Source organism: Sinohyriopsis cumingii, chromosome 9 (assembly GCF_028554795.1).
Source record: "Sinohyriopsis cumingii isolate HCF-2022 chromosome 9, ASM2855479v2, whole genome shotgun sequence".
In the NCBI taxonomy this organism is placed as follows: domain Eukaryota; kingdom Metazoa; phylum Mollusca; class Bivalvia; order Unionida; family Unionidae; genus Sinohyriopsis; species Sinohyriopsis cumingii.
Genome location: NC_142969.1, coordinates 95,674,771 through 95,697,333, shown reverse-complemented (window position 1 = coordinate 95,697,333; position 22,563 = coordinate 95,674,771). Strand labels below are relative to the sequence as shown.

General features: G+C 34.9%; 1 protein-coding gene across 4 annotated transcripts in view; it reads left to right on the top strand.

The window, feature by feature from the left end:
- The window catches only part of LOC149792282 (cubilin-like), a 273,994-nt gene that overhangs the window by 204,293 nt on the left and 47,138 nt on the right, over positions 1 to 22,563 (top strand). For all 4 annotated transcript variants that reach the window (XM_089970837.1, XM_089970836.1, XM_089970838.1 and 1 more), the window contains exon 3: positions 12,198 to 12,378. In XM_089970837.1, coding sequence (XP_089826963.1) covers positions 12,198 to 12,378 — 181 coding nt within the window. The remainder of the gene's footprint in view (positions 1 to 12,197; positions 12,379 to 22,563) is intronic.

The window sequence follows — 22,563 nt, the reverse complement described above, 5'->3', positions numbered from 1 at the left end:
TTATTTAAAATGACTTTAGACACAACTGATGTAAGGGTTGTGAAAATATTGATCCAAGACGCCTAAAACGGAGTGAATAATCCAGTGTGCTATTTTTCGAAACAAACATAAACAAACAATCACTAGATAAATTAATTATTCACTATTGAAAACGAATGTATGGTTTCGATACTGGCGTTGCAGCACAATTAGGTGTATATGAGTCCAGTTCCTTCCCCGAATATTGTATTTAGTGATCACAACCCCCACTACTTTCATTAAACATAAGGAATAACGAAATTCAGCGATTGTAGAGGGTGAGTTCGATATTTTAGGATAGAACCTTGATATTAGGCGGCATGTGAAAGGGAAAAATAATCTGATTACAGATGCACTTTAACGTCTATAGAAGTGCTATCATGATTTATGTTTTGTATACTTTGTCTCGTTCATAAGACATATTCCTGTCTGTGTAGTTTTAATTATTATAGTATTATGTGTGTATTTGACTAATTTGTATGAGAATGCATTGTTGTATAAATCTATCTCTTTCTTTATGAGGGAAGTTGTTATATACATATTAAATCCGAATTGTGTGATTAACCTTTGCTTGTAATTGATGGTAGAGGTTTGGCCTTCCGGGTTATTCTCGTGTTTGTTATATTTCGAAATTATTGTTGTTTACTGATATCTGGGTTCAAAGCCTAGCCTTATTTTTACAAACTTTGAATGTTCTGGAAGCGAAAGTGTGACCGACATTTTAGTAATTTTATGTGTCTGAGGTTTTTGTATAAAATTATCCATTCCTATTTTAATATAAGTCTGGGATCACTTTTAGTTGTGTAAAAATATATTTTGAGATGAACCATTTATTTAAAACATTCATTAGAATTACAACGTGTTGTTAGAATTTTTGGACTAAAACACTATATTGGGATTATTGTGAATTCATTCAAGGAAATTCAGAATTATACCATTGTGTTACATCACGACTTGCTAAATCATCCTCGATTCATTATCGTTCAGAAAGTACACAATTATATTTCTTTCATTATCACCAAAAAGCGAATACACTCTCTCTTTTTGTTTCATTATTATCTAGAGTGCATACACTTTATTACGATTCATTATTGTGCAGACTGTACACAATTCTATTTCAGTTAATATCATGCAGAGTGTATACTCTCTTTTCGATTCATTATAATCCAGCGTGTATAAAGTTCTTTCACAATCACTGTCAATGTAATTTCATTATAGTACAACGCGTGCAAAGTCTTATTCAATCCATTCATAGCCATTGCGTGTCGAGTCCTGCCCAATTCATTATCATTAAGCGCTTATACGGTCCTCCGTAAGTTTGGTTTAATAATATATAATTGCCACTTTAATTTCGACTGAAGACGATACTTACTTGTGAAGCGAAAATATAATCGACGAAAATTGGCCATGCAAAAGAGAATTAAAGCAAATATTTTTATCTTCACAAGTTTCTTAGTTTAATCCCTATCTTCTTGTCTTGATCAAATGTATTCATCCGCAGGTGCTAGATTTGGATCAGCTTAAGAGTTCCTAATTAAACTATCAACGCAAACTTAAGGAACATTTTTGAATAGCTTTTTAAAATGAAAACATCGTTTACGAGCGAAGATCAAATCTATGAGGTTTTTGCTTTATTATCTCATGGATAAGCGTGTTTGCTCTTTTATATCTTCTCGATGTGGAAGAAGCCTCGGAAGGTCTTAATGACGTTACAGTAAGATTAGCATTAATGTTATATAGAACGAAAGGAAAGTGACGTGATAATATAATTAAGTAGACTCGGGGGCCCATAGTAATATAATATATTAATTGTCTTACTGAGCCAACAACATTAATTTGAGCAAATTGAAATCCTACAGTAAATAATGAATAGTCTTTCTTTGGATTCGTCCAAAGATATCTGCTGACCAGTGAGAAGATATTTTGCACTGAATGGAAAGTACAATCAAAGACTAAACGTAAATCTAATGTGTGTTGTATTCAGTCTTTTGACTTTTACACAGGATGATAAATATGGCTGGTGTAGTTTCGCCTGTTCCGTTTTGGTAACATGCGCAAAGAATTCGTGTCGTTTCCGTTTTGGTGACCTGTACAAAAAATTATTATCATTTCCGTTTTGGTAACCTGCACTAAGAATTCGTGTCATTTCCATTTCGGTAACCTGCACAAAGAATTATTGTCATTTACGTTTTGGCAATCTGCACAAAGAATTTTTATCATGTCCGTTTTGTAAGCAGGCACTAAGAATTCTTTTAGTTTTAGTTAAATTTAACTATTTCCAGAAAATGCCACTTAGCCTTTGCTGAATGTTTAATGATGTTTCGAAACTATTGCTTAACACAAGTTGGATAGTTTTGGTGTCATATCAAAAAGAACTTTAATGAAGAAATAGTAGGAACTGTAATGAAGACATTATCTAGTGTAGAAGGAACTATGAGGAAGAAATCAACTGTTGTAGTATTGCCTGGTACCGCGGTATTTTGTCTCGTGATATGTACCAGAGTACTTTTGCAATGTACAACTACTTTGGTACTGTCAGTCTGAATGTAATGTTCGGAAATTCTTCAGCAATCATTTTAGGAATATAATGATATTAACAGCATGTTTTCAGGGCAATATAATTCAAGAGCTTATTTTCTTTTACAAGATAGTTAAATTTGTCACAACGTTATTCGAAATATTACAGACATAATTATTGGTAGGATCCTTTAATCAGTCATATATTTCACACGTGTTATGTTGTGGCCAAATGAGATGTTGTGAAAGATATCTAGGCAAATCCAGCGTTTGGAAAAATGTCGGCATGAAAAATAAATCATCTTTTGTTATTAAATTAGTGATTAGCAATTATCAATGTGTACACGTATTCCCTGGACTGCTGCGATTCATCATAAGATTTTGAGTGGAGAAGTTGTTCACTGTTTGAAATTTGCGTAATTTCCCATTAACATTAAATATTTTCTTGAGTGAGTGTGCTCTATGTTTACAGGTCCTCTCTGATAAACATATTGCCCTGGTGTTGGTATCCGAGGCTCCTAGCCCGGAACATTAGAGTTTTGGTCCTTAATATAACTGCGGTATACCGTGGTACGTATCATCTCCGTATGCTCAGAGATCACGTGGTCTCTTCACTTGCCAGACTGCTAGGACAAGTTAAAGTTCGGTTCGGGCAGCATGATATTTGCATGGACCTAGTCATTGGGCAAGCTTCACAAAATGGAGAGAGGGATACAAAACACAATAAATTTTAATGAACGTTGGTGTCTGGATAAACAATTCAGTAACTCGGCGCGAGCGAATTTGACGAAAAGGAATCGTGTTCAGCTCCACATGATTTATGTTCTGCAAATTGTATACCTGTGATATAGCCACAATACTTATATCAAGACTTTTTTTAGCTCTTATGTGTTGTGCATTCGTCTTCTGCATACCTGGCTACGGTGTCTTTCACCTATTGTATGTGTCATTTCCATCTTGTAGGCAATGTCAAGGAAAGTCTCGCATTTACCCATACAAAAGACGTGCTCATTAATATACTATTTAAAGGAAGTTTTGACATATAAGGAATAAATATTTATATTTTAGTTTAGCTGTTACATTGCAATCGCAATATTTGAACGTATCATTAATTAGCCAACTGTCAGGCTATAAGATAGCCTCAGTTATTATTTTAATATCTGTCATCACTTGTTATGGGCAGTAGGAGTTAATTGCTACGACTTGTGAGATTTCTTTAACACGTGTGTGTTTGGAAATAAACGGTACTCGTCTCTAACGATGAACTACCAGGACGATTTCATTCAAAGCGTCGTTATTCTAGGACAGTGTAGCACACACAGACGCCGTTTATGATAACGTGTTTATGTAATAACTACGTGAGACTCGATTCATGCCGTTTGGCAATCAATTAACTGAAGAAAGAAATAAGTATCCTCAGATCGGTCTCACAAGTCTGTTTCTCGAGTATTATGATGTATGTCGCTGATTTGATGGTGATAGTATGATAATTTGTATATAAGTGGATAAAATTGTGTTCACAAATCTTAAGGTTGTAACTATAAACAAGTTGTTATAAACACAGCCCTGTTTTAACTCTCTCTCTCTCTCTCTCTCTCTCTCTCTTTGATGCGATTTCAATAAATTATAGAATAGTTTGTCCTTTTGGTTTACTGACCTGGATAATTGTTTGGCTTGGTAGTTTTCTTTCCACAAAGTGTATAAAGTTTGCGAATCACATGATCTTGATGCTAACGGCCAGATCAAACATATCGTTACATCGCGTTTCGTTGCATATTACAACCCATAATTCGATCCAAAGTTGAGCTTAATGTCGGTCTTTCCTCTTGTGAGCTCCTGTGTCCGAAATCAATCTGCTCCAGCTAGTAATTTGTTTCCGGCACACATAAAATCACTGTAAAACGTTGATAAATTGTCACTCACCTAATGACATCTTCTCAGAGACATTTCGGTTATATGAAACTTGTCCAGACTGTATAATTGAAGCAAAATGGAAATTCAAATTTAAAACAATAGCGAAGTCATGAAAAGAAAGCTTGATCTATTATTTCTTCGCCATTTAGGCGTCGTTTATTTCTCGATCTGTTTTTCGGTAATAAGATGGTTTTTTTTTAAAAAAAGTTAATTAAACTAACACAAACAACCTACATTACTGATTGAAGATCGTGGACAGGGATAATTAAATGAGTGTTTCAAAATTTGGGATACATTTCATGTAATTGCAGTATAAATTAATAATATACTTCACTTGTTTTCATATCTTTGTGCTGTTCACTCTAAGTTAATATGTGTATTGCCAGTCAAACGTTCTGAAGTTAATTAAGGTCCAGTTTGATAAATGGGTTACCGTTTAGAGCCAGACATTATTTGATGGCATTACTACCATAATTGGGATAGATTGTGTAGCAGTGGCAACAGACCTATACCCTAAAAGAAGTTTCACTATTGATAGGGTGGATTATATTGTCCTGTCTGATAATGATAACACTAGCTTCCAGGAAGTCGATTTTCTAGAAAGGATTCGTTCTCGATGTAATGGTCAAATACAGCTAAGGCTTTCTCCAGTACTAGTTATTGATTCGCGCATGTCAGGAGACAGATGTGTAGTTAGTATGTAACCTAACATATGTTTGCATGAAGGAAGGAAGGTTTTAGCAATGTGTTTCCTCCAGCGACTTTACAAAGTATAGAATGACTATGATTAACGGATCACTGGGTATCATCAAAGGAACCTTTATCGATTCCCTATCATAGGTACGTTAATGGTTCTTTGAAACAAATATTGAGCGTTATGTGCAAACAAATTCCAAAACAGGACACAACAATTAGATTCTAGTCATGCTTTACAGAAATATAATTGGTATTGTTGGCTGTTTCCTTCATTCTAGCACCATAAAACATATTTAAAAAATAATAAAATTGAGACAAATTTTAAAAATATTACATTCCCACATTCCCCATTTTGAACTGCTTATGTTAATTATTTCCATGAAGGCATAATATTTCCATTGGATTATTGCTTATTGTGAAGTGAAACCTTTTATTAAGTTAGTGGCTTTGCATCATCATTGGCAAATATTATCGCTTTTAGTAAAGAGGTCTTACAACTAACATTACCTTGCCATGAATATAATATATTTAGTATTGTTTTAATATTCTAAACTTGCTGTTTCTAACACATAGTTAACTAACATTATAACGAATTTTATTACATTATTCGAGAAAATAATGATAGCTGGAAATATTTGTACTTATCACCAATCATGTCTACTTATTATCTTGAACCATAATATTTTACCAACATTATCTACCTATATCTACCCAATACATGTTTATATTGCTTTGTGGAAACAAGAAATATACTAAATGAGTTATGGAAAGGTAGGAGTATTGTGTATATTTTAGGGGTTATCAACCAAATAATGTAAACTGTTATAGTAAAGATCTACCTCAATATAACTTTATTTTAGAAACCAGCAAAGCCGTCATCTAGGAAAATAAGGTATTGTGGACTTAGTGCTGATGTTATGTTGACAGTTAGTATGTAAGGAGTGCTGATGTTACATTAATAGTGAGATATTTTGTACTGTGTAATGATCTTACGTTGATAATAAGACATTGTGTATTGAGTGTTGATGTTACGTTGATGAGGAGATATTGTGCACTTCGTGTGGAGGTTACATCGATAAGGAGATATTTTGCACTTACTGCTGATGTTACATTGATGAGGAAATATTTTGTACTGAGTGCTGATGTTACATTGATAAGGAAATATTTTGTACTGAGTGCTGATGTTACATCGATAAGGAGATACTGTGCACTTCGTGTTGATGTTACATTGCTGAGGAGATATTTTGCACTTAGTGCTGATGTTACATTGATGAGGAAATATTTTGTAATGAGTGCTGATGTTACATTGATAAGGAGATATTGTGTACTTCTTGTTGATGTTACATCGATAACGAGATATTGTGTACTTCGTGTTGATGTTACATCGATAACGAGATATTGTGTACTTCGTGTTGATATTACATCGATAACGAGATATTGTGCACTTCGTGTTGATGTTACATCGATAAGGAGATATTTTGCACTTAGTGCTGATATTACATTGAATAGGAAATATTTTGTACTGAGTGCTGATGTTACATCGATAAGGAGATATTGTGTACTTCGTGTTGATATTACATCGATAACGAGATATTGTGCACTTCGTGTTGATGTTACATCGATAAGGAGATATTGTGCACTTCGTGTTGATGTTACATCGATAAGGAGATATTTTGCATTTAGTGCTGATGTTACATTGATGAGGAAATATTTTGTACTGAGTGCTGATGTTACATTAATAAGGAGATATTGTGCACTTCGTGTTGATATGACATTGATAAGGAGATAGTGTGTACTTCGTGTTGGTGTTACGTTGACAAGGAGATATTGTGCACTTCGGGTTGATGTTACTTTTATAAGGAGATATTGTGCAATTCGTGTTGGTGTTACATTGATAAGGAGATATTGTGCACTTCTTGTTGATGTTACACTGATGAGGAGATATTTTGTACTGAGTGCTGATGTTATATTGATAAAGTGATATTGTGCACTTCGTGTTGATGTTACATTGATAAAGAGATATTTTTGTACTGAGTGCAGATGTTACATTGATAAGGATATATTTTGTACTAAGTGCTGATGTTAAATTGATGTGGAGATATTATGCACTTCGTGTTGATATTACAGTGATAAAGAGATATTGTGTTCTGATTGTTGACGTTACATTGATGAGGAGATATTGTGCACTTCGTTTGGAAGTTACATTAATAAGGAGATATTGTGCACTTCGTGTTGATGTTACATTGATAAGGAGATGTTTTGCATTGTGTGCTGATGTTATATTGATAAAGTGATATTGTGCACTTCGTGTTGATGTTACATTGACAGTAAAATTGTGCTCTTGATACTGAAGTTACAATGACAATACTATATTGTGTATTGAGTGCTGATGTTACATTGTTTAGGAGATACATAATGTGACCCGTGTGCAAGCATTACTCATTCTACTTAGAACTACGTTTTATCTTTACTTGATTTGTTTAATCTAGCTCAATGCTAAAAGAACTGCAAACTTATATATCTTTTCTTACACAGGTGAATATCAATCAATACCACATATCACTACAAATTATTTTTGCAAAATGCGACATTATCAATTTCCTTTGATATTTTAGGATGTTAATTGCATCGGAAATTAAATAAATGTGAGTTCTGCAATGACTGAATCAATCACTCTACCCATATATTATAAATATTTAACATCGCTCACTTAATTCTACTGAATGGTACATGTGAACATGTCTATTCCAAATTTTTAACTTCCTCCCAAAATATATTTACTGGACTAAATAAAGGAATATACAACTGTATCGGAAATAATTTTTGATGAAGACGTCTTGCAAAGGTCTATGCTATTTAGACTTTGATTTGTGTAAAACAAATAGGAACATTTAGGATTCAGTACAAAATAAGATTAGGTGCTGAACACTTTTTATGGTTTCTTGCAGGAGAGGTATTACATTTTCTGTTTTTGCGTCCAAATTTCAAACCACTGGATAAGAAAGCTCCGGTTATTATTGGGAAATAATTTACATTATATGGCGAACTGCGACAGTAGTACGGCATATAGGGTTACCGCTGTTCGTCAGTCCGTCTGTTTCACCTTGGCATTTATGTACTATGGTAAGACATTGATGTTTCAAAAGCACATATTATTTTTATTGCTCCATAGAACAACAGTAAAATCCAAAGTTTCCGTCAGCATTCTGATATAGGTTTAAAGTGTTTCTCTGTAACATAAATCTCTGTTTAAGATGGTCCTTCATATAAGATTACGCATTATGCTGTCAAATATGGTGCTAATTGTGAAGTACTATTTGTAAACCGCAACATGCATTATTATATATTTATGTTACATGTTTAAATAATAGATATAATAACTACTAAATATAAGTAAAATAAAAGATGTATCATCCTTATTCGCGAAATCTTTAATACATAGATGATATCGATGTTTTTTGAGTAGATGTACAGAAATAGTTCACGAAAGAAGCGAAAACCTTGTTGTCACTGGTGGCGAAGCTATGAGTGACAATACAAAATGTTTCCAGTGAAATATTTCCGTTCATCTACTTTAAAACAGGTAGATTGTCTTTGTATCATATACTTTTAAGGGCAACGACTGTTGATTTGCACGAGTTTTTTTTTTCCAATTTTTAACAATGCGATTAACTACATCGAGTACTTTAAGTTCTTAAATGTTGCAATAGTTTTGGGACACCGACGTTTTACATATTTATATTGTAAATGTCATGCTTCAACAGTGTGTATTCTGTCTCAGTAATGATTGTATTTGTACGAAAATACAAGCTAAATATTTGAGTAACATTGTTAATCTTACAGTTTAGCTCGGTAGAGGGCGCTGTATCCAAAGTTAGATTGTCACCTAATTTTTTGTTTACAATCAATACAAATCAGCACCTGATTAATCCATCGTTTTCGAAAGAAATGTGATGGGACTTAAACTTGATACTACATTTTTGTATCTCTTTATTTAATCACGATTTGTTTCTGCTGTAAATTGTTAAATGTTTGTCGTAGAGCATTAGTTATACACTATTTTATGGGTGACACAGTTCAGTCACTGACAGTTTCCATGGTCCATTTAGAAAAGTAATTATTAAAAAGTAATACATGACGTCTACTTTTTGCTGTTTGGAGTTGGATATTTTACGCATTTCTTGATGACATCTCACTGCTTAACTGAGCACTGGAAGGTCTAAAGCTGCTACATTTAAAGATCTGTACTCTCCGCTGTGGATGGAGAGAGAGAGAGAGAGAGAGAGAGAGAGAGAGAGAGAGGACGAAGACAAATTAAATAGGCCTGACATTGAAAATAAGGGTTTGAATAAAACACAAAAGGGTAGCTATATTTCCAAAATGGAAAGAAATAGTTCCAAAACTGTGGCGATATCATTTTTCTCCCACTGGTATAGTTCAATATCTCACCGTGGAATGTATAATTTTATTGTTATAAAACTTCCGGCATATCACAAGTTTAACGGTCTTTGTAACGTCGGTGAATATTTCCATGGCGTTTTAAATACAAATTATTTGTTACAAAATGCTGATATTTGCAGGAATCGTTTCTATACATCTGGTCAAAGAAATATTACCATGCTAATACGCTATGCATGATCAGCAGTTTTGGGCTATTTGCAATTGTATTTTCATTGAAGTTTAACCAAACTACCACCTATTTATCTCAAAATTTCAGTATTCATATATTTATTTCAGAACTTTAGTATCCATATATTTAACTTAGAACTTCAATGTTCACCTATTTATCTCAGAATTTTGATATTCACCTATTGATCTTGGTACTTAAATATTCAACTTTTTATCTCACTACTTCAGTATTCACCTATCTCTCTCAGTACTTTCATATTCACCGATTTATCTCAGTACTTCAATATAAACCTGTTTATTTCAGTACTTCAGTATTCATCAATTTATCTCATTACGTCAATATTCACCTAGTTATCTCTACTCAATATTCACTTTCCTTTTATCTCACAACTTCAGTATGCACCTTTTCATCTTAATACCTCAATATTAACATATTTATCTCTTTACTTGGGTATTTACCTATTTATTTTAGTACTTCATGATTCATTTATATACCTAAGTACTTCAAGATTCACCTTTTTATCTCAGTACTTCAATATTCCTTTATCTCATTACTTCAGTATTCGTCTATTTATCTCAGTACTTCAGGATTCACATATTTATATAAGTACTTCAATATTAACCTATTTATCTCAGTACTTCAGGATTCACATATTTATATAAGTACTTCAATATTAACCTATTTATCTCAGTACTTCAGGATTCACATATTTATATAAGTACTTCAATATTAACCTATTTATCTCAGTACTTCAGGATTCACATATTTATATAAGTACTTCAATATTAACCTATTTATTTCAGTACTTCAGGATTCACATATTTATATAAGTACTTCAATATTAACCTATTTATCTCAGTACTTCAGGATTCACATATTTATCTCATTACTCAATATTCGAATGCACATAAACACAACATATGTTATAACTGAAAACATGTATATCAGAACTCAGAAATGACATACTTTAAAAAATATTTCCCTTACATCATTTATCATGCACATATCTTGCTACTTTTAAACATCCAAGATTGCTTTTAATAAATCTCTCTCTCTCTCTCTCTCTCTCTCTCTCTCTCTCTCTCTCTCTCTCTACTTTCTAATTCTTGATTGCCAAATAATAAATGTATGCGGGTTTGTTTTGCTTTGCTTTGCTTTGAAATGTCGTATGTCTTTGATAAATGTAATTTGAACTTAGTTTTAAAATAATTTCAAGTTTTTGTACATGGAGAATATTTTTACAGTATAAGAAAGGACCTAAATGAGCTTGTTAGCTTGTTTCCAGTCCTATAAAATACATTTAAAAACAAAACGAAAGAAGATTATGGTTGAAAAATATAACAGTAATGTTTCTTGGTATGTTGTCATTAATATTAAGTCATAAGAATAGCGTTAGCATTTTTGGGATCAGGAATCCTTTACATTTCGGTAACTTCACGGACCATACCACTAAAGCCAACGTTCCGATTTTGGCGTTAAGTGCTTTGGCGTCTTTATATGTTGATATTTTCAATTTTTTGAAGTACGAAATTATTTAAGTTGGTGCAACAAACAATCATTGACTTGCATGATATTCACTCGAGAATCCATTAGTCATTAAACCATAAATTGGATCATTTTAAATCAAACCTTATACTTTATTGTGCAAAAAAAATTAATCCCATAACAACGAAAAAAGATAAGTTATGGTCGCCTAGGGAGTGTTATCTACCAGCCAATGTTATTTGATCATTGTTTCTGAAACTTTTAGGGGCCCCGAGTGGCCGAGTGGTCTAAAGCGCTCACCGTTACGGATCACTGCCATCTCATCTCTGTCTGCGTGGGTTCGAGTCGCGGGTTCGGCCTATGTTGGTATGTGAGAAAGCTTGCCAGTAGCTTCTCATGGGTCGGTGGATCTTTTCGGGGTTGTCCCGGGTTCTTCCTCCACCATTAACACTGGCCGCTATGTATAGCCTATCTTGTGCTGAAAGATGGTTAAAACCCTACAACTACTTCTTACAACTGAAACTTTTAACAGCAGAATAAAAGAACCAAGAATATTTATTTTCAGTTGCGTTTTATTTTACAATTGCGTACTGAATATCTAATGTCACACACCTTCGTTTAAATGTAAATATATTTAACGTTGTATTATGTTTAGGTTTTTGGTTCAATTTTTTCCAATACACTACTTTTATCTCCCCATTCAATAAATTTATTTGAGACAAAATTTGAACACATAAATAATACTAATGCTTAAATGGTTGTGATATTTCCTGAACATATTCAGCTTCAGAGTTAGAGACACTCTTTAACTGACATTTATATTTGTTGAATTTTGTAAAGTAACTGCAGCTTCAAAACATCAACGAAACTGTTTATTTATTTTTTATTTACTTATTTATTTATTTATTTATTATGTTGTTATGTTTATTGTTGACAGACTGTGATCAGACGTTCTCTAGTGGGCCTCAAGCTGTTACCAAGTACGGAACGTTCGCATCACCCAATAGACCGAACGACTATCCGGACAATAAACGCTGTATGTACAAGTTTATCGGACAGAAAAACGAAAAAGTCAAACTTCGTTTCACTGCTTTCAGAATTCAAGGAATGCCTCCTACGTGAGTATAACACATCAATTAAGTATATTGTCACATGTTTCTTTTTTATTTTTGTTCGAATTATGTAATATCTAACTCTAGATATACAGACTGATGGTTACCTCCGGATCTGGATTTATTTTATAGTATTCAACAGTTTCTGACTTTTTATTTCTTGCTTTCACTTTCCATGTTACAAACTTAAGTCTAACCTAAGTCAAATTCCTTTGAACGGTTGCCTCACTTCAATACCTATCTCCCTATTATGTAATGCAAGAGACCGATTTGAATACCTTTGTCCCTATTATGTAATGCACGAGACTGATTGGAATACCTATGTCCCTATTATGTAATGCAAGAGACTGATTTGAATATCTTTGTCCCTATTATGTGACGCAAGAGACTCATTTGAATATATTTGTCCTTATACTGTACTACAAAAGACTGATTTGAATACCTATGTCCCTATTATGTAATGCAAGAGACTGATTAGAATATCTTTGTCCCTATGATATGGCGCAAGAGAGTGATTTGAATATCTTTTCAGCAACGATGTAATGCTAGAGACTAATTTTAATATCTTTGTCCCAATCTCAATGATGTAATGCAAGATAATGATTTGAATATCTTTGACCCTGTGACGTAATGCAAGAGCCTGGTTTGAATTTATTTGTTCATGTGATTTATTGCAAGAGACTGGCTTGAATATCTTTGATCCTGTGACGTAATGCAAGAGCCTGGTTTGAATTTATTTGTTCATGTGATTTATTGCAAGAGACTGGCTTGAATATCTTTGATCCTGTGACGTAATGCATGAGCCTGGTTTGAATTTATGTGTTCATGTGATTTATTGCAAGAGACTGGCTTGAATATCTTTGATCCTGTGACGTAATGCAAGAGAATGATTTAAATATCTTTGATCTCAAGATGCAATGCAAGAGAAAGATTTGAATATCTTTGATCCTATGAAGTAAAGCAAGATAATGATTTGAATATATTTGATCCTGTGACGTAATGCAAGAGAAAGATTTGAATATCTTTGATCCTATGAAGTAAAGCAAGATAATGATTTGAATATATCTGATCCTGTGACGTAATGAAAGAGAAAGATTTGAATATCTTTGATCCTATGAAGTAAAGCAAGATAATGATTTGAATATATTTGATCCTGTGACGTAATGCAAGAGAAAGATTTGAATATCTTTGATCCTATGAAGTAAAGCAAGATAATGATTTGAATATATCTGATCCTGTGACGTAATGAAAGAGAAAGATTTGAATATGTTTGATCCTGTGACGTAACATAAGAGACTTATTGGAATATATTTGTCCCTGTGATATAATGCAAGACAATGATTTGAATATATTTTTCCTGTGATGTAATGCAAGAGACTGATTGGAATAACTTTGTCTCTATGATGTAATGCAAGAGACTTATTTGAATATCTTTGACCCTTTGATGTAATGCAAGATAATCATTTGAATATACTTGATCCTGTGACGTAATGCAAGAGAATGATTAGAATATCTTTGATTCTGTGATGTAATGTAGTGCAAGTTTGATTTGAATAACTTTGTCCCTGTTAAGTAGTGCAAGAAATGTATTTGAATATCTTTGATCCTGTGACGTAAAACAAGAGAATGATTTGAATATATGTGTTCCTGTGATGTAATCATGAGACTGATTTGGGAAAAAAATGTATTGGAATGATACCAGAAGTGAAAAGACCTGTCGTCATTAATTAAGTTTGCTCAATCACTCCAAATATATGGTGCAATTATCCCACTCTGATAATCACTGATCATTGAATATCGCGATCATTATGTAGTATCTCAAAGACTCCGTTCAAACAATATATACGAAGTAGCATTTGTTGTTCATAAGAAATTCTTAACACTAATTACTGCTTTTATTTCGTTGATTCCTCCACATCAGCTAGCACTTTTAATAGGGAAGCTGCGTTGGTTCAGTGGTTAAAATGCCGAGCTTGAAACAGCAATTGTACAGGTTCAAACCCTGCCCAGACCAGGCCGATGTGACCCACGTGGTCTGATGCAAACACTTTGATATTTCTTGCCATACAAAATTATGAGCGTTGTAACAGGTCATAAACAATAGTGTCCTTAACGCATGCAGATTTATTTATTCCTGGTTTTGCGCATGCGTTTGAATTTGCATCCATTATTATCTTAAATGATTTGTGCTGGCTTTAGCTCACTTCATTTGTATAACTTTACGTAGTTGGTAATAATTAATGCTTTCTGTTAATCAGAACGATGTTTCGTAGTATGTATGTATTTATGTATGTATGTATGTATGTATGTATGTATGTATGTATGTATGTATTATACGCTATATGATATGGCATTGTTATTTCTGTTGTATACTACATATTACGGTGCAATTATGTCTGTTATATACAACATGATGTGGTCTTGTTACGACTGTTATACACTATATGACATGGTCTAGTTACGACTGACATATACTATGATATGGACTAGTTACGAGTGTTATACACTACATGATATGGTCTAGTTACGACTGTTATACACTACATGATATGGACTAGTTACGACTGTTATACAGTACATTATATGGTCTAGTTACGACTGTTATACACTATATATGGTCTAGTTACGACTGATATACACTATATGATATGGACTAGTTACGACTGTTATACACTATATGATATGGATTAGTTATGTCAATTACACGCTATATCACAGACAAATCACATTAAACAGTTCTCTTTACATAATTTACCTTTTGAAGAACAGAACATTGCAGATATATTTTCACATGGGTTTGTACCAATGACAATATACTGAATGTGAATGTAAATGCGTAGCCGCATGAAATACCAAAACATTAGATAACAAAATAAAAATTTAAAAACAAAAGGAAAAATAGAATTCATATAGGTTACGTAGAAGACCGAAATAGTCACCAAAACAAAATATTTTGCTAAATATGAATCATCTATGCATACATGTATGTAAATCTACCTCGATATACACTATGCTCTATATGTACAAAATATACATTTAACAAAATACACTTTTAATATATCTCATGGTTTCTTTGAGAATTAGAGGTTACAAAAGATTCACATAGCATTTTCATTTCTCTCCTTCCAAATATCTTGTAGGATTTGCCGTTCTAAATTCATTGACTATAATATTACCTCTGTAGCTACACAATTACGTTCGTCAAGTATTTCTTTGAGTGGTCGTCGCAACTGTCAGTTAAGAGTCGATCGATTTTTACCATGACCTTGTATTGTCGTAAATAAATAAAGGAACACAAGAAACATGACGAATTTCCCATCGGTATGATTTACTTTTATCTTTAATGTGTCCAGACATCTAAGCGGAATATACAATCAGAACGTAATGGAACAAAGTCTACAATTTCGGACTATTTCCTTACATTAATAATCTATTTTCTTTTTGCCGTTTGGTTTCGTATAGGTCCCTAGATAAATTAATTAGAATCATACTCTTAGGGACCGACCATTTCATTTTCGGGAGGGAAGGGGTGCCTGGGATTTGTTGAAGAAAACAAAAATATCGGGACCTATTATAGCTCGAAATAAATATTCTTGCTCTGATTTATAAAATAAATAGCCATTATATTAGTAGCAAAAATAAATCATCTTCCCATTAATGAACAAAACAAATATCCTGGATCGGGGCAAAATCACAGCCTCATCCACCACCGAAAATTAAATTGTTGATCAATTGCGGGTTTATTGAATCGAAATTTGTGTAAGGCCATGTGGACACTGGGAGTGGTAACGAAAAACGCCGATCCGAGCGCAAACATGATTTCGTTAAACGAAATATTTTAATTAACCCATCCCTCAGGGGTCCAAGCTGTGCTAAGACTGTCGAGAGCGATCGAATGTCATCAAGAAAGTATTAAGATAAAACAAAATTTAAGACCGGAAAACGGTGTTTTCGCTTATTTTAGAAAAAAATTATTTTGTCACCCTAACCAGATTCAATATGTGTCCGCGACATGCAGCTCATGCCGTGTCACAATATATTATCGTTATCATATTTGATAGATCAATCAGCAGATAGTTGTCATTGTTGTTCAGATGTCAGTATGTCCCTGATACTTTCTGATACTAACTGATTTAGTCACGATCAGTTCTATTTCGACTGTTCCGATAGGTTATAGCCACATCTTCCTAAGTAGCAGGCTTAGGAAGGATAACATCAGTGATATAAGCGCAATTGGTCATTTGGAAAAATGATCATATAAAACATGGTTTGATAAGCATTGATCTAGAATTTGTACGAGATAAAGTTTGTATCATCGAATAAGATCCAGGAAAAATCAGTGAAATGGTACAGCACCCTGGATATGACCCTAGATGGATCTGAATGAGCTACTGTGATCGGCTGCTGCCCTTCTGCCTACATCTGATAAAGGAAAGTGAAGACACAATCACACGTTTTCACACTGGCATGCCGAGGGGTCACTGTTTGAATCACTAATCAGATGATGTGTAGAGATCGATGACAGCACCAACGTAGTTGGCAACAACACTTGCATCGGAGATATCTCAGGAACGGACACAACCCGAATGCGTATATGATTCATGATGGAGGAATAATCTTGCATGAAGTCATGTGCCCCTTTGTTCGAAAGATTGATAATTTGGTCGATTAATATTTGCCCCAAGTACAAAATCGATAAGAGGTTTCGCCGTTTGCCACACGGGGACTTCTGTTAGATGCATTCTTCAGGAAATGTTCGCTGGATCAACTTAGAATTTGTCCGGAATATGATACGATTCCACAACATGTTTTTGGAAAATACAACAATGACCCAATCGCGATCGATATTTTTGGAGGTATCAATTATTTTACCGATTTTGGTTCATCATCAGATGTCAAGTTGTCTCAGTTGCTCGATCAATGACTGTGGACCGAAGGGAACCACGTCATTAGACATACATATGATTGGCCACTATTGTCTGAATTCATATTGACAATAATAGCCGATTCATCACCAGATAAAAGTTTGTTAGCTGTTGCTCTGTGGACGCTGTTTCGTGTGTCAATTTACGACATAATCCGGGAGCCGGAACGTTGTGATATCATTATCAACGCCATGTCACGACAATACAAAAAGTGAGCTCTCTTATGGCATTTAAATCTTCCAGTTTATGTCGATACGAGGCGGACGAGAAAGGCAGCGTCCGTCACCGTATAAAAAAAACGGATTTCAAAAGATCGAACAATCGAAGTTACATCAGAGTAATGATTTCCAGAAACAACATACCGATGACAAATATTTCAGCGCTTCGATTTGTTCTTGCGTGTTTTCACTGGTTGATTCCAACTGGAATAGTAGTTGATCACGTGAATAGTATTTTGTGATGACAATCGCATCACGAATCTGGAGGCGGTTATGGCTGTCTTGGCTCATGATATCAATCGTCTGGTAAGCTTACTTTTCCTGCAATGGCGTGGCAAACTCGGCGTTCTACAGCACATATGCTGTCTGGTATAGCTTCAAATTTTCCCAAGTTTATGACTAACTATACTTCTTCGAGTAGTGTGAAAGGGAAGATCAAGTTGATAAAGAAAACAGCAGATGATACTATGTCGACGTCGCAGTTCCTGCAGCAGCATACTTGATCACGTGATAGTAGGCCTCTGCAAGTCTTTCGCGAATTCGATTCGGATAGGTACCACATATTCATTCAGTAGTATTTGACGGATTAGTTTGTGGGTTTTGGGAATCAAAGCTGTGATCAAGATATGTTGTTTTACGCGTGATATGTGTCCTGTGTGATCTATTTCTTGAATGCTGGATCTGATGATGGTGACTTAGGAAAATAACTAGTACGGAGAAGAGTGATTTCTATTACATGTTTATTGGCGAAGTCTTTCACATCCGTGAACTCACAACTAAATGAGTGAAGAAATGGGATCATCTGAGCGTGTCTGTCCGTAGAAGATTCACTGGGTGTTTTCGTATAATACGATACTAAGTAATATGCTTTCACGAACTTCAGAGCATGTGGTGTTGAATCAGTCTTTATATATATATATATATATATATATATATATATATATATATATATATATATATATATATATATATATATATATATATATATATATATATATATATATATATATATATATATATATATATATATATATAAACAGTACGCTGTTGAAAGTAACCATGCTATTGATAGTTTTAAGTTCGCTGACTCTCATTCTTTTGAGGTTTGGTAGGTAATATTCACTATTTAGTCCATTTGATTGTGCGTCATCAAAATATCATTTATTTACTTTAGTCGGGGCTTCGAGCTATGTTTTGCAGTTCCGATATACGGTGTAAAAATATTTACAGATTTTACTAAAGCAATAGTTTTATCAACTGTTGCTTCATCCTCCTGGTAGTTATATCAACTAATCCATATACTTAGGCGATTATAAATTCGCGATATCTACCTTATGCATTTTGTAGCTGAGAAGACTGATGTGTGTGTTGTGGCTGTGGTAGCAGCTGTGGTGTCGGTGGTTGCTATGAAAGAGTACTAATCAGCCTGTATAATTTTGACATACTTGTCACGATATAATTGAGCTCTTTTCGTCCACCATCCTTTTACAGATATCACTGTGTATGGTAGTATCAGCAACTACTGATGCATTATCAAAATGTCCTACCTTAACCGATTTAACTCTGAAAGACTCTTTCACAGTTTCTACTCGTTCAGTTGTAAATGACCACACGTTGGCTAGTGCAGTATACAAATAGATCCAGCTGTGTCCTTTTTTAGTGCCACCAGGGAAGGTTTTCATCCGTTAGTAAGCTTATGCGAGTTTACCGATATCTAATTCAGCTCGCGGTGGCTCTGGCTGAGGCTGCGGTAGGTGGTTGCTGTGGCTAAGGAGGTGGTTCATAGTCGTTTTTCAGAAACTGCACATACCTTATAGTGTTTGATCTAGCATTAATATTACTTTCACTATGATGTTTACATTTTCGTATTGGATAACGATATCTACGAAGAATTTGTGATTATCTACACCTGAGGTGCCTTGCTGTTTTACAAATTCTTCTTGGCCACAATCAAGTCCTTACATTTCGTGATTCTTTTAATGATTATCAGCTGAAGTTTCTTCTAGTATTCGCCTTATTTTCTTCATTAGTCAAGAACCGATGTTAAAATATCGGGATGAAGCTCTTGGATGATCCTTTTTCCTGCTATCTCGAGATGTTTCACCATTTCTGCTGATCTGCAACTATCACGAGTTTTTCCGGATCAGTCTCGTGTTGGGTTTGCCTTATCTCTTTCTTCAGATTTTTAATTTTGGGTTACTTTACTCATCAGATGGTTTTCATTTTCTTTACTAGGATTTTTGTTGAGAAGATATCGTTTCTCTTTTAGTACTGGAGTCATCAAGTAATGATCCTTAGCTTCTTGTTTATCCAGTACGTCGCAATGTATGCTCTTGAAAAGAAACCCATTTAGTTCTCGAATTTTTCTTGCAACATCAGATATAATATATAACTTAATAGATAAATTTCTAAAGGTATCTCCGCACGTAAAATCCTGGTGTAATTCCGCATATAGAAACCTGATGGCAACTACTTTGATCAAACCTTGCAGATAAAACCTAGTGGTAGCTTTGCTGATAAGATGATGCTGACATCCATATAGTTGATGACAAGAATCTACAGAAGATCGTCAAGAGCGAAAATCCGAATGTACGTCAGCCCGGAATTATCTCAGATGTATAACGAGTGAGCCGAATGATTGTATGTTTAATCGTATTAGGATCCCGAACAATCAATTTCAGCAGCGTCGCCCCCAGTCGGTTTATCGTTATGGTACAGAGTAGACCAAGCTAATATATCAACATTCTGTCCGCGAAGTTTGCCATCGCAATTTCTGCTATGTTACGGAAGTCCAGCCAAGTGGATGAAATTTCCGAAATATTAAACACAAAATGGCATTGTATTTGGATTCAGACGCCGGTACAGACCCAATCAGTCTCACGCTCATTTCCATCATTAGTAGGGACTAGATCATTTGCGAATGCGCACTATGGCTGGTAAATTACCGAGTAACCCGATGATGCGGATGCGATAAATCACTGGTGAGTATAGGCAACAGGTCGACACTTTTTTGTGTATCCTGCACTTGCATAGGACGTGTTGACGGCAAAGTAGGTTGTGGTTATGTGGGTCTTATATGGTGAAGTATTTCCTTTCGGTACAGTTAGGTTACGTTCCATCATATCTCCGATTTTGTTAATAGCATACAGTTTCTTTTGTCTGTAACTCGCCTTGTCGTTGTCCGCTGATCACAGCCGTCTTGCTCATGGCGATAGATCCAGTCATGGTTCCACCTGCTAGAGGTAACCATAACGCTATAGTCTACCCCAGATAATCGAATATTCATTTGCCGATTGCAGGTAACTAGTGATCAAACGATTCAGCATATTTCTTGGCATAGTTTCTTGTCGAGAGAAAACATCCATTTGTATTCAAAAATGGGATACAATTTGTCGAGTTATCTATCCGTATGCCCTCAGGTGACTGCAATATAATTTGATTTCGGTTACGCTGCGTTGTCGATCGATCCAGATGGCTTTATTATTTTGTCGTCCGGAAGAGATAGATCATTGTGATCCTGTTATTTAGCCCGATGGCAACACCAGCTTGTCTGCAACTTTACTTTCTTCTCAAACAAGTTCTTTCGACAGCTGGCTGAGAAATATCAGGGCCGTGTGTTCCATCAGCCTCACCAGCGTCGATTATTGTCAAGAAAGCTGTATACAACATGATATATGACTGCGTGGATAAAACAGTAGTTGACTCAACATGCCGATTGTTGACTCAGCTCAGCTGAATGTTGACACGTTGATGCTGAGTTAAATACCGGCAGGAACGTGCTCAATTTTGCTTCACAGAACACAGCGGTTCCACGGCATTTTTTTTATATATACTTTTTTTTTCTTTTGCTGTTTCCAGATTGTCATTACAAGATAACTGGCCCGACTTGCTATGCTTATTGGTAATGACAGGGTTAACTATGATAAAGTTGTTATCTACAAGCTGAATCCGGCGCAAAATATCAGGCGCATACTGATTTTGATAGGGTCCAGTCCGCAAACATTACTGACACAACCGACACAACCTCGACGTTTCAGATATCCAACTTAGATGCAATACTACATATAGAAGGTCTCGATGGAAAAGATAACTCCGGGATCCTATTTGATATCATTAAAATCGACTGCAACAACATGAACAAGACATTCGAATTTTTCAGTCTGTTACGCAACAAGAAGTGGTATTAAATTTACCGACGCAATTGTAGTTAGATGCCTTCCCCCCAGCAAATCAGAAGAAACACCGGCAGCTTTGTTTTGTTATCAAAGTTGGACAACAGGGAAGTCGACTTCATAGCGCTGGGTCACTGCAAGGGGTTAGTAGAAGTTAATTTTCAGAAATGTTACAACGCTGCTTCAACCAAGAATCATTATTTCACGACATATCATAGACATTCAGAACATGTACCAAATATGTACCGAAAAGGTTTTGATGAATTGTACATCCCTAAATAAAAGATATCAGGAAGTCAGAATAATTGGTACCGTGCTGGAGAAATATACCACTTAACAAGAGGCCTGCATGATACTGAGCAGGTTGAATATGCCCTGCATGATGGAAGAATAATTAGGCATGGGGCTGGATAAATATTCCAGAATAATGTGATGTGTTATATATCATGTGGTTGCCATACTGGATAGCCCGAGAACGCGAGCTATTGTCGAGAAAATAAATATTTAGAAAGTTCAAAGCATTTAAAAGTTATTAATCTACCAGGAGAGTACGACCGTTCCGGTGGCCCAGTGGTTAGAGCGTCCGCCTCGGAAGTGGGAGGTCGTGGGTTCGAACCCAAGCCAAGTTATTCCAAAGACTTACAAAAAGCTAGGCGCTCAACATTAAGAGGTTATTTTTAGGACTGGTCGGCCTTGTGTCAGGGTAATATGACTAAGTGGAACATCATGCTACATGTCTGAGGCAAGACGCCCCACTGCTAGACAGCACTATAAACTCTCACACTTGCAGACATCGTAGCGATATGACTGAATTGTTAAAGCTATGTTAAAAATCATAATCACACACACACACACACACACACACACACACACACA